The sequence below is a fragment of the Microplitis mediator genome, chromosome 8, assembly GCF_029852145.1.
Source record: "Microplitis mediator isolate UGA2020A chromosome 8, iyMicMedi2.1, whole genome shotgun sequence".
NCBI lineage: Eukaryota > Metazoa > Arthropoda > Insecta > Hymenoptera > Braconidae > Microplitis > Microplitis mediator.
This window is the reverse complement of record NC_079976.1, coordinates 9264901-9283286: the sequence shown is the minus strand read 5'-3', so window position 1 is coordinate 9283286 and position 18386 is coordinate 9264901. Positions and strand designations below refer to the sequence as shown.

Genomic DNA, 18386 nt, shown 5'->3' with positions numbered 1-18386 from the left:
GAACTTGAGCTAGAGCGTTTCCGAATGCCCTCATCGTCGATTAAAAAAAAAACCAATAACTTTTTTTTTGAAAACTTTTCAATATTCACAGCGGGAAGTTGATATTGAATGTCGATGAGAGAGTTTGATTACTTAACAATCTGTGTAAGAAATGTTATTTTACACAACTTTTATACCGATAATATCAACTAAAATATTATTGAAAATTTTTGTCTTTACATACATGGAAATTTTCGTAAAATAGTGTTTATAAGGATTCAAGTGTACAGTAACAATAATTCGTTATAATTTAAATAACTAATTTTTATTGACAATAGTAATGTATAAAATAAAATTAATTTTCATAAATTTCCCACGGTTTTTCGGGTCGTTGAAGATCCCAAGGATTTGGATGAATATAACGCAATGGTTCATTTAATGTAATACCCTCCTTAATTAATTCTTGTAATGCCAAATTTGTTTTTTCACATTCAGGTAATTCTGGATCAGCATGAATAAACAATATCCCACTCTCTAAACATCGTTGGGCTAATATACGACCAAGATTTATGTACGCTGCACTGTCTTGGCATCTAAATTATGATTTACAGGATTAAAAGAGTTAATTATTATTGAAAAATTCGTGACACTCATTAAAAAAATACATTATTTCATACCTGTACAAACGTTTTTTTATAGGCCATTCTTGACTTGACGCACTTACAACAATTCCATTTTCAAAATGTTGTACATCAAAAGTTATATATTTTGAAGAACGTGTTAGAATCAATCTTAAAAATAAAATATTAAGCAATTTATTGTGATTATGTCAAAAATATTATAATACAGTTTAGTAACTTACTTGTGCCAAAATGATGGAATTACTTTTTCCAAATGATAACCATGTGGTCTATGTGCGATCCTTAAATATTCAAGATTTCTAGGATTTCTGTTATTAATACTCGTACAATTATCCACAAGTGCTGCATTTGAATGGACTTTTTTAATGTTTACTCTTGATAAATTAAACAATTTTGATCGAGTAATTGCATTCATCATTGTAAAATTTATTTAATTACTTCTTATTTAACAATAGCTTGAAAACTTAAATTAATAAATTACGTTAATAGACTTTTAGTGAATATAATAAATATAAGTAAAATATATGAAAATTATTATTGATAGTTTCTCTCAAAAAACAAATTTTTACGGGTTAGAATTATAAATCTTGTGAAAAAACACATGGGATTAACGCATGCGCGCTCTTTTCAATACAATAGGTACATATATATATATATATATATATATATATATATATATGAATATTTCAAGTGTATTTTTATTGAATGATAAAACAATCGTTACATCTCTATATACTTGATTAATTAATTAATTATTTTGAAAATTAATAAATTACTTTTCAAAATATTCAAATTATATTGGTAATGATAAGAAAATCCTCTACGAAAAAAAGAAGAAAGAGGAAGTATAAGTTTCAATTAAATTTTCGATTCAAATTACAGATGATCCGTTGATAATTCAAAATATTTAAAATTAATTATGAAAAAAAAAAAAATCCTCTAACAATTTCTATGATCAAATGATACTTAGTTTAATTTAAATTATCAAAATTTATAAGCAAATTTTTCTACTGCGCATCTGTATTTTGACAGTCAAAGTATAAATTTTTAATTAAAGCAAAAACTTGAAAAAAATTTAGTTCTGTTCATTGATCCATAACATTAATAATAAATTATTCAAATATTAGTTTTTTTTTTTCAATTCAAAAATCGATAGCATTTAATTCATAATAATGAAAAATTTGAATTTTTTAAGTAATGAAACTGATTAGTAATTTTGGCGGCAACAGAAACGATACATATGCAATCTTGACAAATGTGCTTCATACTGTGTTACTTTATTACTTCTTACTTATTAATTTTATTTAGTTGTGTGATAACTTAATAGTATTTAAATTAAAATTATCTCAGTCTTCAATAATTTAGTTAAGATCATGGATATTCTATGTGCAATCTGTCTCCTACGTTTTCAATCATCTGATGAAATAAAGGGAACAAAATGTGGACACGTTTTTCATTATCATTGCCTCCATAATTGGTTAAAGAGGTTAGAAAAAGTACTTTAAAATATCATGTAATTGTTTGAACAAAGTTTTAATAATATAAATTAATTAATTTTATTTAATAAATTCATGATTTTTAGATCTAAAACATGTCCTCAATGTCGTGAACCAGTTTCTTCATCGAGAACATATTCAATGTATTTTAATTTTTCCGATGATGAATCACACTGTGAAGAAATGGAAAAACTCCAACAAAGACTAGATGAACTCAAACAAGAAATACATAAATTTAAACAAGAAAAAGAAAAATATATATCGAGTTTACTTAAAAGTATTGAGAATGATGAAAAAAAAATTGATGCTTTAAAATGGGAAAAATTTAACTATCGAAACGCTCTTAAAAAACTACAAGCATCTCAAGATTATTATAAAAAATCTGAACATGATATTCGACAAAAGTACACAAAGCAACTCGACAAATTGGAAAAATTACAACAGTAAAATTATATTTTTTTCTTCTTTCTTTTTAATTTAACTACCAATCAATTTTTTTTTTTTCTTTTATTTAGGAAATCCGAAGCAAAAATTTGTCAGCTTACGGGACAAGTTCTTTTGTGGGAAACAAAACATAATCTTTTGCAAATCCAGCTTTCAAACAGAAAAGTTTCACAAAAACCATCAAGTACAAAGTCAGCATACGATACATCATCTAGTGCAAACTCTGATGGAACAAGAGTCCAATTAAAACGACGTTTAAATACAAATAATAAAGAAAATAAACTGCCAGAGACCAATCAAAAATTACCATCGTATCGCTCAACATCTACCGTTAAAGGAAATACAGGAATAACAAAAAAACTTAAGTCAAAGAACGACGGAGCAATTGTGGTAAATTTCAAATACTTGTAATTTTTTAATATTTATAAATATAATAATACTGTTTAGAATTTTTAATATCAAAAGTATTAAACAAGTAACAATTTCAATTATTGAATGAACTGTAATTACTTAAGGGGATGGGCGAAGTTAGAAATGAATACGAGAAAACATTTTGCGTGATTTTATTTTAAAAAAGTTATGTTTTATGAATACTATGTAAAACTTCAATTAGAAAAATTTTTATTTTTAATAGAATCACAAAAAATTATCGCCTTCGATTCCGATAAACTATTAGACACGCGAGTTGAAATTTCCTATACGTTTCTCTAAATCGCGTTGATCTGATAAATTGGCTTTTTGCTGATTAACTAGGCATTGAAACTCGTATTTCTAAGAAAGCTGATTTTTTAAAATCAAACAATAATTTCGATTATTCAACTTTCAACAAAAAAATTTTAAACATTACACAGGAAAAAATATTTTTTGGCGCAAGAAAAATTTTGCATTGTAAAATGAAAACAAAAACTTTCTTAAGACTAGAAAAATTTTTTTTGGTGTAAGAAATTTTTCGTTTTTAATTCATAATGCGAAAAATTTCTCAAGGCTAGTAAAAATTTTTTGTCCAAAAGATGTGTACCTGAAGATCGGAACATTTTTAGTGAAACGAAAATAAAAAACAAAACGAAAAGTAAAAAATCTACTGGATCTAAATTTTTGAAATGTCTCATATACGCACTAGTATGTCAGCTGAAAATTGCAGGCCACTCCTAACTACCCCTTAAGCTGTCAAATTACATAAATTTTTCATTTCCGTTGCGGGAAAAACGTTCCGTTCTTCAGGTACATCAAAAGATCCTTTTTTTCTGTGTAATTGTAAAGTAAATATCACAAAGTAACATAGGAATACATTTTTTTTTCTTTACAAAAATAAAAATTCAATTTCTATCATTAAAAAGCAATTTTTAATTACATAATAAGAGTTTATAGATATAAAATTTGTATGTATCAATTAGCTATTTGTCAGCTATTTGATGATACCGAAGAGATCCCCTGATGATAACGAAAAATAAGCTAATAGTTATGAATAATATTTAAATGCAAAAAATTTTAAGAAAACAAAAATATTTTCAGGATTTAATTACTCCAGTCAAGGAAACAAGAATGAGAAGTAATCGTGTTCCAGAACGTACTAAAAGGACCCTACGTAGTAACCAACCATAAATTTCAAGGTTTTATATATCTATTATATCCATCTTTAAATTTTGAAAATTTTGTAAGCTAATATATTTTTTTATTATAAATATTAGAAGGATAAATGATAAAGGTCATAAATGTAGCTAATACTTAAACATTTTTTTTAATGACTTAGAATCATGACCAATTAATAATAGTTTATTATTGAATTTTATTTAATATATATATGCATTGGAGGAAAGAAAAAATATTTAACTAATAATAGAATTTACAGTACTTATGTCAAATGAAATTATAAAATGGAAAGTAAATTATTATGTGGAAAATTTTCTATTTTCATATAAGTGGGTATAGAAAATAAGTGTATATTGGATTTTATATCGATAAATTTCAATGAACAAAATAATAGTTTATCTAAATACAGTTTAGTAGCTCACTTGAAAATTTAGAATATTATTTTTTTTTTTTAATTATTTTCGTTAAAGTTTTTTAATTATTTCATCATCGATTACAAATTTTCCGTTACATAAATAAATAAAAAAAAAAACAAACTAGTTCGAATAATTAAATGTATTTTAAGCTAACGAACTCAAATATAGATAATAAATATAACAATGTGATAAAAGTGATATAAATAGTATATATATTGTATCTCTACTCTTAGAAATCATAAATTACCAACTATGGTTTTTAAGTTATAGAAATAATTATTTGAATTGTGAAGATGTATATTACTTTAAATTTCTTTTTTTATAAGTAATTAGTAAAGATCTATAGTATAAGATTCAATCATGTTCAAAAGAAATTTTTCATTAATAAAAAAAATAACTTATTTTATTATTTATGAATTAGTTTTTTATGACTGTCTTCTACGATTTCATTGCAAATTATTACTAATTATTATGATTCACTAATTCATTGTCTTTTTTTAAATATTACTTTACTGTGATACTGACGTAATTCAGGCGCTGTTTTATTAATTGATAAAACAAAGAAAAGGATGTTATAATGAGCATTGGCACTAAATGTACACCTTCAAAGATTTAACACCGATCACCATTGATTTATTTTAAATAATTACACTTACAAGTGAAAGTTTTTTAATTTAAAAAAGAAACAACATAAAATTGCATGAGTCAATTACAATCTAGATAATTTATTAATCAATCAACGTATAGTAGAAAGAGTTTTTGCTATTTAACTTTATCGAATTTGAATACCAAAAACAATTTCAAAATCACTTTAAGTTGTAACAACTGCCTAGTTTAGATACATAAAGTTATTACCAGATAAAAAAAATTGCATCAAAATTTGAGAACTTTTGTTGTAGAAAATTAAAAAAAAACTTGTAGGAATAAAAGCCATTTTTTTACATCAATTCCGTACGTAATTAAGAAGAATTACTTTTTTCTCTTTCGCACTCGAGTAGAGAAACAGTACTATATTTGATGCACTTACATATCCTAGTAGTATTGTCTTAAGCGAGTTACTAGACGAATGTCCTTCAGCAAATTTCTTACGGTAGATTTAAACAAGACTTGAAGAAGATGGATTTCATAAGTATACTTGCCAAAGATTTCATCAAGTCTTGCTTAAGATTCTTCTTAAAGACTTACGGAAATCTGTAGAAACAGTCTGCAGAAATTCTTAACCAATATGTCTACTATATATCAATGTTAGCTCAGAGTTGCTGCAGAATTGCTTAAGATATCGGGTTTCTTTTTCTCCGAATCACTCTAAACTCAACACACAGTACCTACAGCTGACCCAGTGATCCTCATTTAAATTTAAAGTGCTACAAATTAATAATATTTTAACTCGCTAAAATTATATCGAATATTTAGTGAGCGCCATTGAATTTACTAGACTAATGCTGAATAGAAAGCTCACGTAATAACGAAGCAAGGATGGCCGTGTCCAGGTATCTTAAGAAATTCCGCAGCAAGTCTGAGGTAATGCATCTCAACAAATTTACTCAACGTATCTTACAGAAATATCTTGCCTTAGACTTGTCCGAGACTGATGATGCAGACTTGCTAAAGACTGAAGATACAGATTTACGTAAAATTTCTTTAAGAATTCTAGTAAGGTAGTAAATAGAAACTTTATTTACGTTTTTCTCTTCCATAAATAAAAACGTAGATTGCTAGATTATAAAGTAATGCATCGAGCCTAAAGCTTTATTTGGCATTTAGAGTTTTTGTTTAAGAAAAAAGCTTGAATAAAAATAACTGAACGATGTTTTATTTTTATATTACTTTTAAATTGTTTAAAAAATACCGTTCAAGTCAATATATTATTTAAAAAATTATGTTAATTATTATGTTACAATAAATAAATGGTTATTGACATGCAATGTTAAACGTTCATTTAAACATCTTAACTAAACACTTTAGTTGAGGTGTTTTAATTACTGAAACTCGAAGTTTTTTTAAGCGTAAAAAACATTTTCAAGGAATATTTATAATAATACAGAAAAGATAAACTATTTTTACAATTTTTATTAACAAATAAACAGTTATAAAATTAGTCATTTAAAGGTTGTAAATAAATATTTGTCAATCAAAACAATATAATAACTTATTGGTTTTGTTCAAAAAGGAATGCGTCAAATGCTGTAAAATACTGTCAATCACGCTGTTGGATCTTTTTTCATCAAAGCCAAATCAGCGTCCATCATATCTTGAACAAGTTCCTTTATAAAAAATATATTAGGTGAGTTAATAAAAATTTTTTAGTTATTTAATTTTGATTAATTTAAAAACTTACTTTGAAAGAAACTGAAGGTTCCCATCCTAGTTTCGTCTTTGCTTTTGTAGCATCTCCAAGCAGCATTACCTTTAAGAAAAGTATTAACACAGTTCAATAAATAACAATTACAAAAAATAAATAATATTTGTGTAATAAAGTAATAGTTAGAAAATTAATTAATATATTTACCACTTCTGTTGGACGAAAGTATCGAGGATTTACTCGGACTAATACTTTTCCGCTGTCTTTATCCCGACCAACTTCATCAACCCCTTCGCCTTCCCAAATAATATTAACATTAACATACTGGAAGGCTGTTTCCACGAATTCTCGTACACTATGACTTTCACCAGTTGCTATTACATAATCTTCAGGTATTTCTTGTTGCAGCATCATCCACATCGCCTTAATTTATTATAAAAACAATTATTTTTTTTATTTTCATAATTATATAAATAAAATAAGCTTTTTATAATTACTTTAACATAATCTTTGGCATGACCCCAATCTCTTTTAGCATTTAGATTTCCCAACTCCAATTCATCTTGCAGTCCTAGATGAATTTTAGCGATACTCCTGGTAATTTTTCTTGTGACAAAATTTTCTCCTCTTCTCGGGCTTTCATGATTAAACAAAATACCGTTGCACGCATAAAGACCATACGCTTCTCGGTAATTTATAACAATCCAATAACTATAAATTTTGGCACAAGCTGCAAATTTAAATATATAGTCAGCACGTAAATTAATCACCGTGAATATTCTATATATACAAAATATATATTAATAGAATCGTGCACAATTTTAGTTGAAAATTATTTGAAATTCTATACCATTCCGTAATTGAATTTAAATTCATGTTACTTCTACTCTATTATAAAATTTTTAAACTCTATAGAAACTGGTAATATTTTGTAACAAGAAATTAGAAATACTTCAATGGAAAAAACTTTTTAAAAATGAACCTGCTATTTTTTTAATAGTTAATTTTTTTCGTTAAAACATTTATCAACAATTTGAGTTTTTAAAAGATATTATATCTTAACATACCATATGGAGAGCGTGGATAAAAAGGTGTCGTTTCATTTTGTGGTGCTGAGAAATCTCTACCACCATAAAGTTCAGACGTTGATGCTTGGTAAAATTTAACTGTTTTTTCAAGTCCACATGTCCTTATTGCATCTAATAATCTAACAGTTCCAATAGCATCAACTTCACCAGTATATTCACTTAACTCAAAGCTCACCTTTTCAGGAAAAAGGAAAAATAATAAATTAAATAAATAACAAATCACAGTTTTATTGGATAAAAATTATTTTCTTGTTATTATTTAATGTTTGTTTTTAATCAAGCACTATGCTATGTGTGTATATGATAACTAAGTCAGCTGTTTACCATTATCTTGAAGAAAAGTTTTTAATATTAATTTATTATTTATTACAAAGAATTTTAATTGTAAAATTGAATTTTTTTTTTTTTTTTTTTTTTTTTTTTAATTAGTCAGTTGTAATGATAATAATGTTTACGTCTGAGGAAAGACTATATAAATCATATTACTGTCTTAATTATTTATTCAATATTCTTGACAATTAATGTTTAGTAATTGAGGTAATTCATGATTTATTAATTATTTATGTAATTTCAATTAGTATAATTTAATCTAACAATTAATTTTTACTATTTAAGTTAATTAGATTTGTTAAAAATGTATATTAATTTATTTTATTTTGTTTTTCTAGTATTTGATAGAGTCGGGAAACCGACGAAACGTTGTACAAAAATTAAAAACGAACATTAAATAATAACAAGAAAATAATTTTTATCCAATAAAACTGTGATTTGTTAACAAATTAAATTCCTTGATAATCAGTAACAAGAATAAAAAAACAAATATTCTCAGATAAATAAAAAGACAGCAATACAAACCTTTACATGACTTTGAGCAGCAAGATTATAAATTTCTGTCGGCTGCACTGCAGCAATAACTTTTATCAAACTGCTTGAGTCCGTCATGTCACCCCAATGTAGTTTCATGTTTTCCTGTTTGTGACTTTTAGGATCAGCGTAAAGATGCTGAATTCTGGTAGTATTAAATGTACTAGATCTTCGTATAATACCATGAACTTTATACCCTTTTTCTAGTAAGAATTCTGCCAGATAAGATCCATCCTACAATCATTTTATCATGCAATAGATTTTTATTGTAATAGTTTTGGTTCTTAACTAATTGAATAAATTGATTAATAAATAAATAAATAATTGATTGTTTAAATTTGATTATTTTATTTACTTACTTGACCAGTTATTCCGGTTATCAATGCAACAAGACGTTTTTCGCTGGTTGCCATTGTTGTCAGTATCAAATGTTTATCGAATATTAGAAGAATTAGTTGTGAATCGTTCCAATATTGATTTTTAAATTCCTACTAATACTAATAGTATTTCAGTACGTGACTAAATAATTTAAATTTCGTAGCCACGTGTATACATATATATATCTAACCTCTATATATATGTTTATGTTTTAAACAAAAAAAATAAATGCTTAATATTTTTTCTTATCAGTATTTTATTTACTGTACTATCGCATAATAAACGTCGGTTACTTCTGATATTTTTATGATTCTGAAGTTAGAAGATAAATAACAGTTGAGAGTTTTTTTGTGACAGATCAATTACAAAAAAAAAACTAAAAATATGCACATGTAAAATAAATATTAAAAAATCTATAGGTGCAATTTTTCAAAATATTTTTTTTTTTAATGATAAATCGTTTCTAAAAAAATGCAAAAATTATTAGACGTCGGCTAACTTGAGTATCATGATATTTTTTAACAACAACATTTATAATATATACGAAACTTTGTTTTTAAATAAAAGTGAACTTTAATTTCGGCTTAACCAGCAAAAAAATTAAATTATGAAATTTGTATATGATTATTAAATACCATATTTAAAATATTTCTCAATAAGTTTTATCGTTTATAGAAAAAAACTAGTATATATACATATAAGTATGTATTTAACGCAATAATACAATGAATCTTACTTCTCACACATTAACAGAATTGCACTCTACACATAAGAATGTGATTTAGGCAGATATGACCGATATGACACACGTAAAATATGTAAAATATAAACTGTACTATAGAAAGACTGGACAGGCTGCAAGTAGCCGAAATAACGTAAACAATAAAATAAATAAATCCGCCATGTAAACGTTGTTCAAAGTACAGCGGGAAAATTTAAATGAATTTTACAGTGAGTGTCACACTAGACGCTCCAAAAGACTTCAACAAACCCGGAGATAATTTTGAATATATGTACAAGTTTATAAACCCAAGTAGCACAAAGACAACTTTAAGATGCCATGAAGATGTCTTTTAAACGTACAAGACAAATTTTTTTTGGCTCAGTCAAATTTTTCTGTATAGACATACGGATGTTGGTCTTAGGAGCCATTGAAAATTTGTGTTATTTTTTCTATCTTAAAAAAGACATTTCAATTTAAAAATCGTGTAGATGACTTATTTGATCACTATTTGTAATTTACTTTTGTCGTCAATTGTGCCAAGTCTTTTAAGCAGATATTTTTTCGATGACAAATTTCTGATCGTCTTGTCAACACTTTGGTGCCTTATCGATATGTCAAAAAAAAAACAGTCTAAAAACTGGTATCTTATAGATGTCAAAAAGTCAAGTGTGCTACTTCGGAATAAAGAATGAATTTAATACAAAAAATTAGTTCTCAATAGAATTTAAGTATGGAAAAGAAAAAAAAATACTTTGTTCTAGTATTTAAAATAATAAGGAATATGTCCCAATATCGGAACGACGAAGAGTATAGACTGATTTTTATCGTTTTAGAAATATTTAAATAGATACAAAAAAAAAATTTATTACATCATATAAAATTGATATTTACCTATTCAAGAATAAACAAATTAATTAATTTTGGTTGAATTTAATATATATAAGAAAACTTTTTCTACGACACCTGAAAGATCTGGAACGCTGAAAATGCCTTGTCCCAATACCGGAACGGTAACATAGCTGAGTTATTTTTAAAGTAAATGAGTTCAAAAAATTTGAAAAAGGTAAATTTTTTTCATTAATTAGCAATAAATATACAACATTTTTAAAAATAATTATCAAAAACATTGATTTCTTTTTTTTTTCATTTTCCATTAATTTAAAATGCATTTAATATTAATTTGATATTAAATTTTTTGTTTTGTTTTATTACTTGTGTTTGTCGTTGAAACTTTAAATTTAGTTATCACAACATGATATAAATAGAATTATTTGATAACCCTGTTAAATTTGATGTAATCATCGAATGAAGAATTTAAAAAATAAAAATTTAAACTTATTCAATAAAATAAAATATAAATCTTAAATTTAAACTTATTCAATAAAATAAAATATAAATCGTGATTAAGTTATGAATTTTATAGAAATCTTTATGATACTAAAACTAGCAGACATATCAGAAAATTTTTTAATTTTTATAAACAAATTACTCGTAGGTAAAATAAAATTTCATAACATGCACAAATGATAAGTATTTTACTTGTTTATTTGAAAAAAATTAATTTCTTCTACTTTCAGTGTCATAAATGTTATTCACAAACAATCAATGAAACGTTGATTTTTGTTCAATATATAGAAATTTTAAATTTCAAACAAATTTGAAATTTCTGTTCATCAAAATTTTTAAAAACTGTTCCTAAGAGTATGTAAGTTTTTTTTGCATATTCATATAGTTTTGTAAAAAATTATCCTTAAAAAAAATATGACACTGAAAGAAGCAGACATCAGATAATTATTTAATTTTTATAAGCAAGTTATATACTTGTAAGTACGACACTATTTTGAAAACATGCACGAAAAGATTTTTAAAAGTTTTTGGTGTGCAATTTTCTCAAGTTTTTCCTGTAAGTATTTCATTTTTTTATTTAAAAGTAATGAATTTTTTTAATGTCTGCTACTTTCAGTATTATAAAAAAATAACATGAGATATTGAATAAAAAAAAACACATTCTTATTACGAAACTTCAATGCTAATGCAAATTACGAATTACCTAAAAAATTTAAAAAAAAAGATGACAGCACTCTACCTGTTGGCTAATTATTTATCTTATCTTACTCATTTCTGTTATATTATTGGTCAAGTAGAGATTCACCTCCAGATGGCAGTTGTTAGTTTCAGAATTCGGAGAGTATACCCAAGACCAAGTATACCTGAAAATATTGCTGGGGATGCCCTTCCATTCCCTCATAATTCTCTTTTTCTCAGTGTCAGTGCACCATCCAACAGAATAGAATGTATATAAAAAAACATATATATATATAATGTACATATACACAGTACAGTAACGGCAACGGTCACACTGGGTCATACCATTATTCGTGATTATTCCAGCCGGCGCGCATCAGTGATTTGATTGTGCTTCTCCTCTGTACATAGTGTATAATTCGTATAAATATTTTAAAAATTAACATTTATAAATTTTAAATAATAACAATCACAATTTGACTTGTCTAAAATAATTGATAATTTAAATTTTTTAATTGATGTTTTGGGTGATGCATCTGTAATAAAATAATACTCCTATTATATACAAGTGCAGTGGGAATTGATTGAAAGCACTCAACTGTGTCGAATATTCCTACGAAGATTATATTGCAAGATATAAGTATATATAATAATAATAATTGTACACTAGATGTTATTTGATATAAAGTATCATTTTCATGTTATAAAATCATTACCCTAAGTAGGAATAATTATTTTATTTCTCCGAGATTACGTATGATTTATGTGGAAAGATTATTTTTTGACCTATTCGTTTCTTTTCCCGGCTGAATAGAAGGCGCGAAGAGCGCACGAGTAGTGTCACAAGACAAGTCAATAAATACATAGCGAATTAAAAAAGGAATTGAAAAATTACAATAAAAAGACATTTATTTATAGATATTTGCAAGCAGTAATCTTGTCTTTTTTTTGTGGATTGTAATGTCTCGATAATGATATATATAGATTTATATAAATATGAGATAAGAGTGTCATGATAATGTTAATTTATTATTGTGGATTATTAAATAAAATGATGTTCATGTATTACTATGAGTATTAACGGAGTTTTACGTAGACAATATAATTTTATACCTGTGTTTCACAATGGAACTAGAAACTAAACATTAAAGTGAAAGAGTAAAAAAGTTTGTGAGAAATTAAATTAATAATTGTAGTAAAATTTCTCACATTAAATAACAATGACAGATCTATTGATTGGTATTGCCGGAAGTGGCTTTCACAGTGGAAATAATTCACCACCTAACGGAAACGTCGTTTTCCGAAAAAAAAATCCAGGTATTTGTCGAAATTCGGAAATGCGACATTCAAGAAGTGAAGATATTTTAGGAGTTGCTGGGCCTGGCGCTCCGACTCGTTCTCCAAGTCCTTATTTTCATGAACAAACGTGTGCTTCTGAAGATGATTTAGTTGCATCCAGTGCATTAAGAGATGCTTCTTCATCCTCCAGCCTTCTTCAGGATGCGATGTATTCTTATGGAAGAAGATCTGCTGCATCACCACCACCGACATTTGGTGCTGATCGAGTTGATCCTGAAGATTCTATTCGAGATATTGTCACCGAGAATGACTTGTACAGGTGAATATTTATTTATTTATTTATTCGTATACAACTAGTTTTTTTTATTAACAATGAAGTAACTTTTATTTATAAACCATTTATTTTTATCCTTGAGCGTCATCATTTAATTTTGCATTGCAGATTTGTGCTGTTCAAACGTCATTACGATAAATATGTTGCTTTAGCTGAAAAATATGAAGAATCACGAGGCGTTGTATATTATCTTGAGGAACGCTACCACGAAGTTAAGGTAAGAAAGTAAATTTCGCATTTAGATACTTAAAGTAAACACAAAAAGTTCTTTGCTAGGGATTAGAAGAATTAGAAATAGTCTTTGACCTTTCGAGGAAATTAAAATTTATACCACTGCAGTTTAAATTCCGGGCTTATTTATACCTGAACATTTATCTGCTAACGCTCGTACCCATACCTAATTGTAGGTATATTGCTATGGAATTGTCTGAAATGTGAATCGCTTTCTTCCTGCTATTTGTGAACGTATTTTATACATTTACCCACACATTTATAATGGCCGGAACAATATATTACATTGCCTTGGCGTGACTGACTTCCTCTCTCCCTTCCTATGATTTTTTATACATACACATCTATATAATATTTATGTTTATATATAAATAAAGCAGTTATATTAAATTTAATATTGTGATAATTGTCGTGCAGTTTCCCGGTGTTAATGAAAATATAAAAAGCAAGTCATATGATGTATGGAAACTATTACACTTATATATATAAATATATAAGAAAAAGAGAATTATAAAAGACTCAGGTAGGAGGAAACCACGGCTTTCGCATTTGCCGTTCACCGGACCGTGAGAGCGGGTGACCTCACCACTAACAACTACACCGGGCCCAAGTGCTCGTTGAGGCAGTGCCGTTAAAACAGTACCAGACCTCTTGATACTTGAGCTCGAGTGTCGCCCACGAGTATTACATATCGTTATTAGTCTATTTTCCTCCTCAGAAGAACCAGGAAAACTATAATTGACTTCTTTTATTATGGTGGCTACATTTCTGAAAAACCTGGAAATGTCAGGGAATTATAATTATATTGTTTTCCAGTGAAATTTGATTTTTCCCTGATTTTTCATCAGGGAAAAGTCAGGGGGTTTCGTCACAAAGCTGGAAATATTTTTACTTTCTTTTTTTTTGACTGAAAAAATCCGAAATTTTTTTTTTTTGTAAACTGTTCAAAAAATGGCGCGAATGCGATTGCAATACCATTTTGAAAAAAAATTAGTAGAAATTGATTCCGATAGCGAAAAAATGGAGCAGTTACAATTAAAAAGGCTGTTAGAAAAAAAAAGTCTTAGTAGAAACCAATCGTCAGGATCTTCAAATTATTAACATGCATGTTGACAAGTTAAGAAACCAAAAACATTAAAAGTATACCTAAGCATTGAACTAATAAGTTTCACTATATTTATTACTCGCGCACTTGATTAATATTCTATAAAACGTTCTTATTTATGAAATTTATTCTGGTGAAAATGAACCATTTATTTATATTTTATTATAGAGTAAGTTATATAAAATCATAGATTTAAAATAAAAAATGAAAAAATTATTCATTTAATAAATTAAAAAAGCCTATGAATATTGACAAATAATAAAATAAAATTTCATTTAACGACAATGATTGATTATTTATTGAACTGACTTATACCATTTTATTTTGAATTAAATAAATACTTTCAATGATTTAATATTACTACATACGGCCAGGGAATTTTTCAATTATTTGACTGGAATACCTGGAAACGTCAGGAAATTTCAGTTTCAAAAAACTGTGGTTGCCATGTTTAATTCTCTTTACTTCAGGGATCATTATCTCATTTGTGCAGGACCATGAATGCTTGAATGATTTGAGTATATGCGTGAGAATAGCACGTAAACCACTCCCTAAAACACGTTACGGTTCGTTGATGTTCCTTGAGGAAGTCTTAGGTGCATGAAAATAAAAATTCAACCTCTAATTTCTCTATTAATTTATTATAGAAAGTTTAATATATATAAATTAAATATATACATATGCTTAAAAAATGTATTTCATTGTTTACTTAATTAAATTTGTGTTATTATTAGGCTGAAAAAGATAGACTGGAAGAAGCATGTCAAGATTTAGAAAAACGATTGGAAAATCGTGAGTCTCAGGTGCGAGAAAAAGAGGAAGAATTGTTTTTACATTTAGAACGAAGTTTACGATTGGACGATGAGATTGAAAGACTTAAGGCAGAACGTGACTCTTGCATTGCTGCGCGGGAACGTTTAGAACGTGAGCAAACTACAGCACTAAGACAGTTACAGTTGGAAGTAACGCAGAACGAAATAACGAGAAGAAACCTCGAACAAGCGAGGCAAGACATCGTCAGACAAGCAACAGTCATTCGGGCTGAACGCGATGCATTAGAACGAGAGGTAAGGATTGTCTATAACTTTCATCTATCTCTCTTGTTCCTTAAGTCGATAAAATAATTGTCATAAATTTATATGAAATGTTTGAAAGTTTAAAATGTTAGTAGAACAAAAAGTTTTAAATATACTTTCCAATTCTACATATATTATGAATTAATCTATTAATAATATATAATGATAGTAATGATGTTTTTTTCAGAATATTGTATTAAAAGAAAAATTACGAGTAGAGCAAGTGGAATTAGGCGAAGAAAGACGTAGAAGAGAAGAAGGAATTGCTGTATTAACTCGTGAAGCTGTGACTTTAAGACATGCAGCTCGGCATTTAAGGGCTGCTGCTTTACATGCTACGGCTTGTAAACGAAGAAGAAGGTGTTCCATATGTCTCTATGCCAAACGTACCTTTGCTGAGGTCGATGACTACCGTAATGAGTAAATAATTTTTCATTTTATTAATCTGAAATCTATTATCTATTGATTATTTAATTTATTACTCATTACAGTGGGAAACTATTCAAGTGTCTTCAGACGCCTCTCCAAGATCTACGGACATGGTTTCGCCCGGGTCAATTATCATCATCATCACATTCCAATGTGCCTGAGTTAAGGACCAGTTCACCATCAGAGCGTCCTATCAGCTATATAGACGATGCATCCAGCAGCTCTGAGGATGAGGAGTTTGGTGATGCTCATCTGGCCGAGATTTCAATGTCTTCCACCAACTCAGGTGTACCACCAGCTTCTCGGGCATTTTCCTCAGACTCTGGGTATGTTATCAATCATGCAATGACGCCACCTGTAACAACACTAATCACCCCGACGAGTACGCCAATCGAAGGTGATTTTTCTTCGTGCAGTTTTTCATCAGAGGTTGGCGATCGCAGATCACGGAGATCATACGAGGTTGATGGAAGCAGCCGTAAAATCAGTGAATCATCCAACAGCGAGCATGATGGGTTGATGGGTCAAAGGCCTGGCAACGCTTTCACTCGCTCCAAATGGACTTCATCATTCCGTAAACTTCTTGGACGTAAATCCAAAGCTAAAATTATCAACGACCACTCAACATCATAAATAAAGGAATATAATTAATTTATTAATTCATTAATTAGTAACTTTCATATCTTCTTATTAATATATTCTTTATTACACACTTTTTTTTTTATTCTATAAAATTTTATCGTTCGTGTAAAAAATTTACTAGCAATTTTAGAGACTGCTTAATGAGCAATTCTTATAGAATTCCCACCTATTATTCAAGGTCTTTGAGCTCAAGATTAAATAAACTGCCAAAGCGTGGGACTTTTTTTTTATCTGTGAGGTCGTTGAAAAAAAAATTAAACTTATTAAATGGTTTTAGCTTGTTTTAATATTTTGCCGTGTACTTTTACTAGTAAATAATATATTACGTTTGTTAAATAATTATCGAAACTTAGTATTTCGAAATATTTAAAGACTGTTTATTATAGCTAGTGTAATAATTGAGTACTTAATTAAAATTTGATATCGTTCAAACTTTACAATATTATATTATATACTGATATCACGGGATATCAAACAACACAATAATAAAATTATCTACATATATTGTACAACATTTAGAAACGGTGCTGAAATTAAAAAAAAATCTATTATTAAATTAAATTTTCGTAGACTTTTAATTTTAAATTAATCGACATTTTTTTAAACTAAATAAAACCATTTTTATTCATTTTTTTACATCAACAATTAATTGATAAATTATTTGCTCTATGAACAATTAAATGCGCAGCTAAGAATTGATATTAATTTATGTATAATATTTACTATAAAAAAAAAATCATTCCAAACTAATCGTATTAAGAAAAAATAAATAAATAAGTACAGGGTGCCAAAAAAAAAAACAATTAGCACAAAATAATTTAAACATAAAATAATAATAATAATGATTTACTATTTTTAGCAATTAAACTTTAAAATTAACATCCGTCAGATGTTGGAATTGTAAAATGGAATTCAATGGAACGTTCAATACTCACCTCTGCCATCCTCAGTTAGAGGATCATCCCAGAGCAACTTTTTTTTACATATATATATATTGACACTCATTTTTTTTTTTTTTAGTTATTACGATCAAAAGAAAATTGATGAGTCGATATTGTTTTAATAAAATATAATTATTAACGATGTTATTGTTATATTATTATACATAATAAGTGTTATTGTAATATCTCCGAGAGATCTATTAGAAATGAAGTATTGATAACATTCCATACAAACATTATTAATTATTAAAGTAATAAATAAAACAGTCACGTGTTCCTGACATTTAAAAAATACTGTGAATATGTTTTTTAAATTTTTTTTTACTTACTAGATATAGTTGTAAATTCCCTTTAAGGGCCAGTTCTACAAACCAGGTTTATT

At 27.2% G+C, this 18386-nt stretch overlaps 4 protein-coding genes across 5 annotated transcripts; 2 read left to right on the top strand and 2 right to left on the bottom strand.

The window, feature by feature from the left end:
* Nucleotides 1-288: 288 nt before the first annotated feature.
* Nucleotides 289-1213, bottom strand: LOC130673205 (39S ribosomal protein L18, mitochondrial). The gene is made up of 3 exons (XM_057478158.1): nucleotides 842-1213; nucleotides 657-770; nucleotides 289-572 (listed from the first exon to the last, which is right to left on the bottom strand). The coding sequence occupies exons 1-3, from the start codon at nucleotides 1036-1038 to the stop codon at nucleotides 335-337; spliced, it is 549 nt and encodes a 182-aa protein (XP_057334141.1). The 5' UTR covers nucleotides 1039-1213; the 3' UTR covers nucleotides 289-334.
* Nucleotides 1214-1805: 592 nt separating this feature from the next.
* Nucleotides 1806-4644, top strand: LOC130673204 (E3 ubiquitin-protein ligase TRAIP-like). The gene is made up of 4 exons (XM_057478157.1): nucleotides 1806-2106; nucleotides 2203-2559; nucleotides 2632-2950; nucleotides 4073-4644. Exons 1-4 carry the CDS (start codon nucleotides 1994-1996, stop codon nucleotides 4160-4162), a joined length of 879 nt encoding a protein of 292 aa, XP_057334140.1. The 5' UTR covers nucleotides 1806-1993; the 3' UTR covers nucleotides 4163-4644.
* Nucleotides 4645-6650: 2006 nt separating this feature from the next.
* On the bottom strand, nucleotides 6651-9614 carry LOC130672931 (GDP-mannose 4,6 dehydratase). The gene is made up of 7 exons (XM_057477743.1): nucleotides 9180-9614; nucleotides 8812-9054; nucleotides 7936-8131; nucleotides 7366-7598; nucleotides 7076-7291; nucleotides 6905-6973; nucleotides 6651-6830 (listed from the first exon to the last, which is right to left on the bottom strand). The coding sequence occupies exons 1-7, from the start codon at nucleotides 9231-9233 to the stop codon at nucleotides 6768-6770; spliced, it is 1074 nt and encodes a 357-aa protein (XP_057333726.1). The 5' UTR covers nucleotides 9234-9614; the 3' UTR covers nucleotides 6651-6767.
* Nucleotides 9615-12114: 2500 nt separating this feature from the next.
* On the top strand, nucleotides 12115-18296 carry LOC130672927 (uncharacterized). 2 transcript variants are annotated; one of them, XM_057477738.1, is made up of 6 exons: nucleotides 12115-13565; nucleotides 13689-13797; nucleotides 15651-15983; nucleotides 16180-16412; nucleotides 16484-16747; nucleotides 16838-18296. In XM_057477738.1, exons 1-6 carry the CDS (start codon nucleotides 13168-13170, stop codon nucleotides 17052-17054), a joined length of 1554 nt encoding a protein of 517 aa, XP_057333721.1. In that variant the 5' UTR covers nucleotides 12115-13167; the 3' UTR covers nucleotides 17055-18296. The 2 variants fall into 2 exon arrangements, with proteins under 2 accessions (XP_057333721.1, XP_057333720.1); XM_057477737.1 differs by having other exon boundaries at nucleotides 16484-18296.
* Nucleotides 18297-18386: the final 90 nt, after the last annotated feature.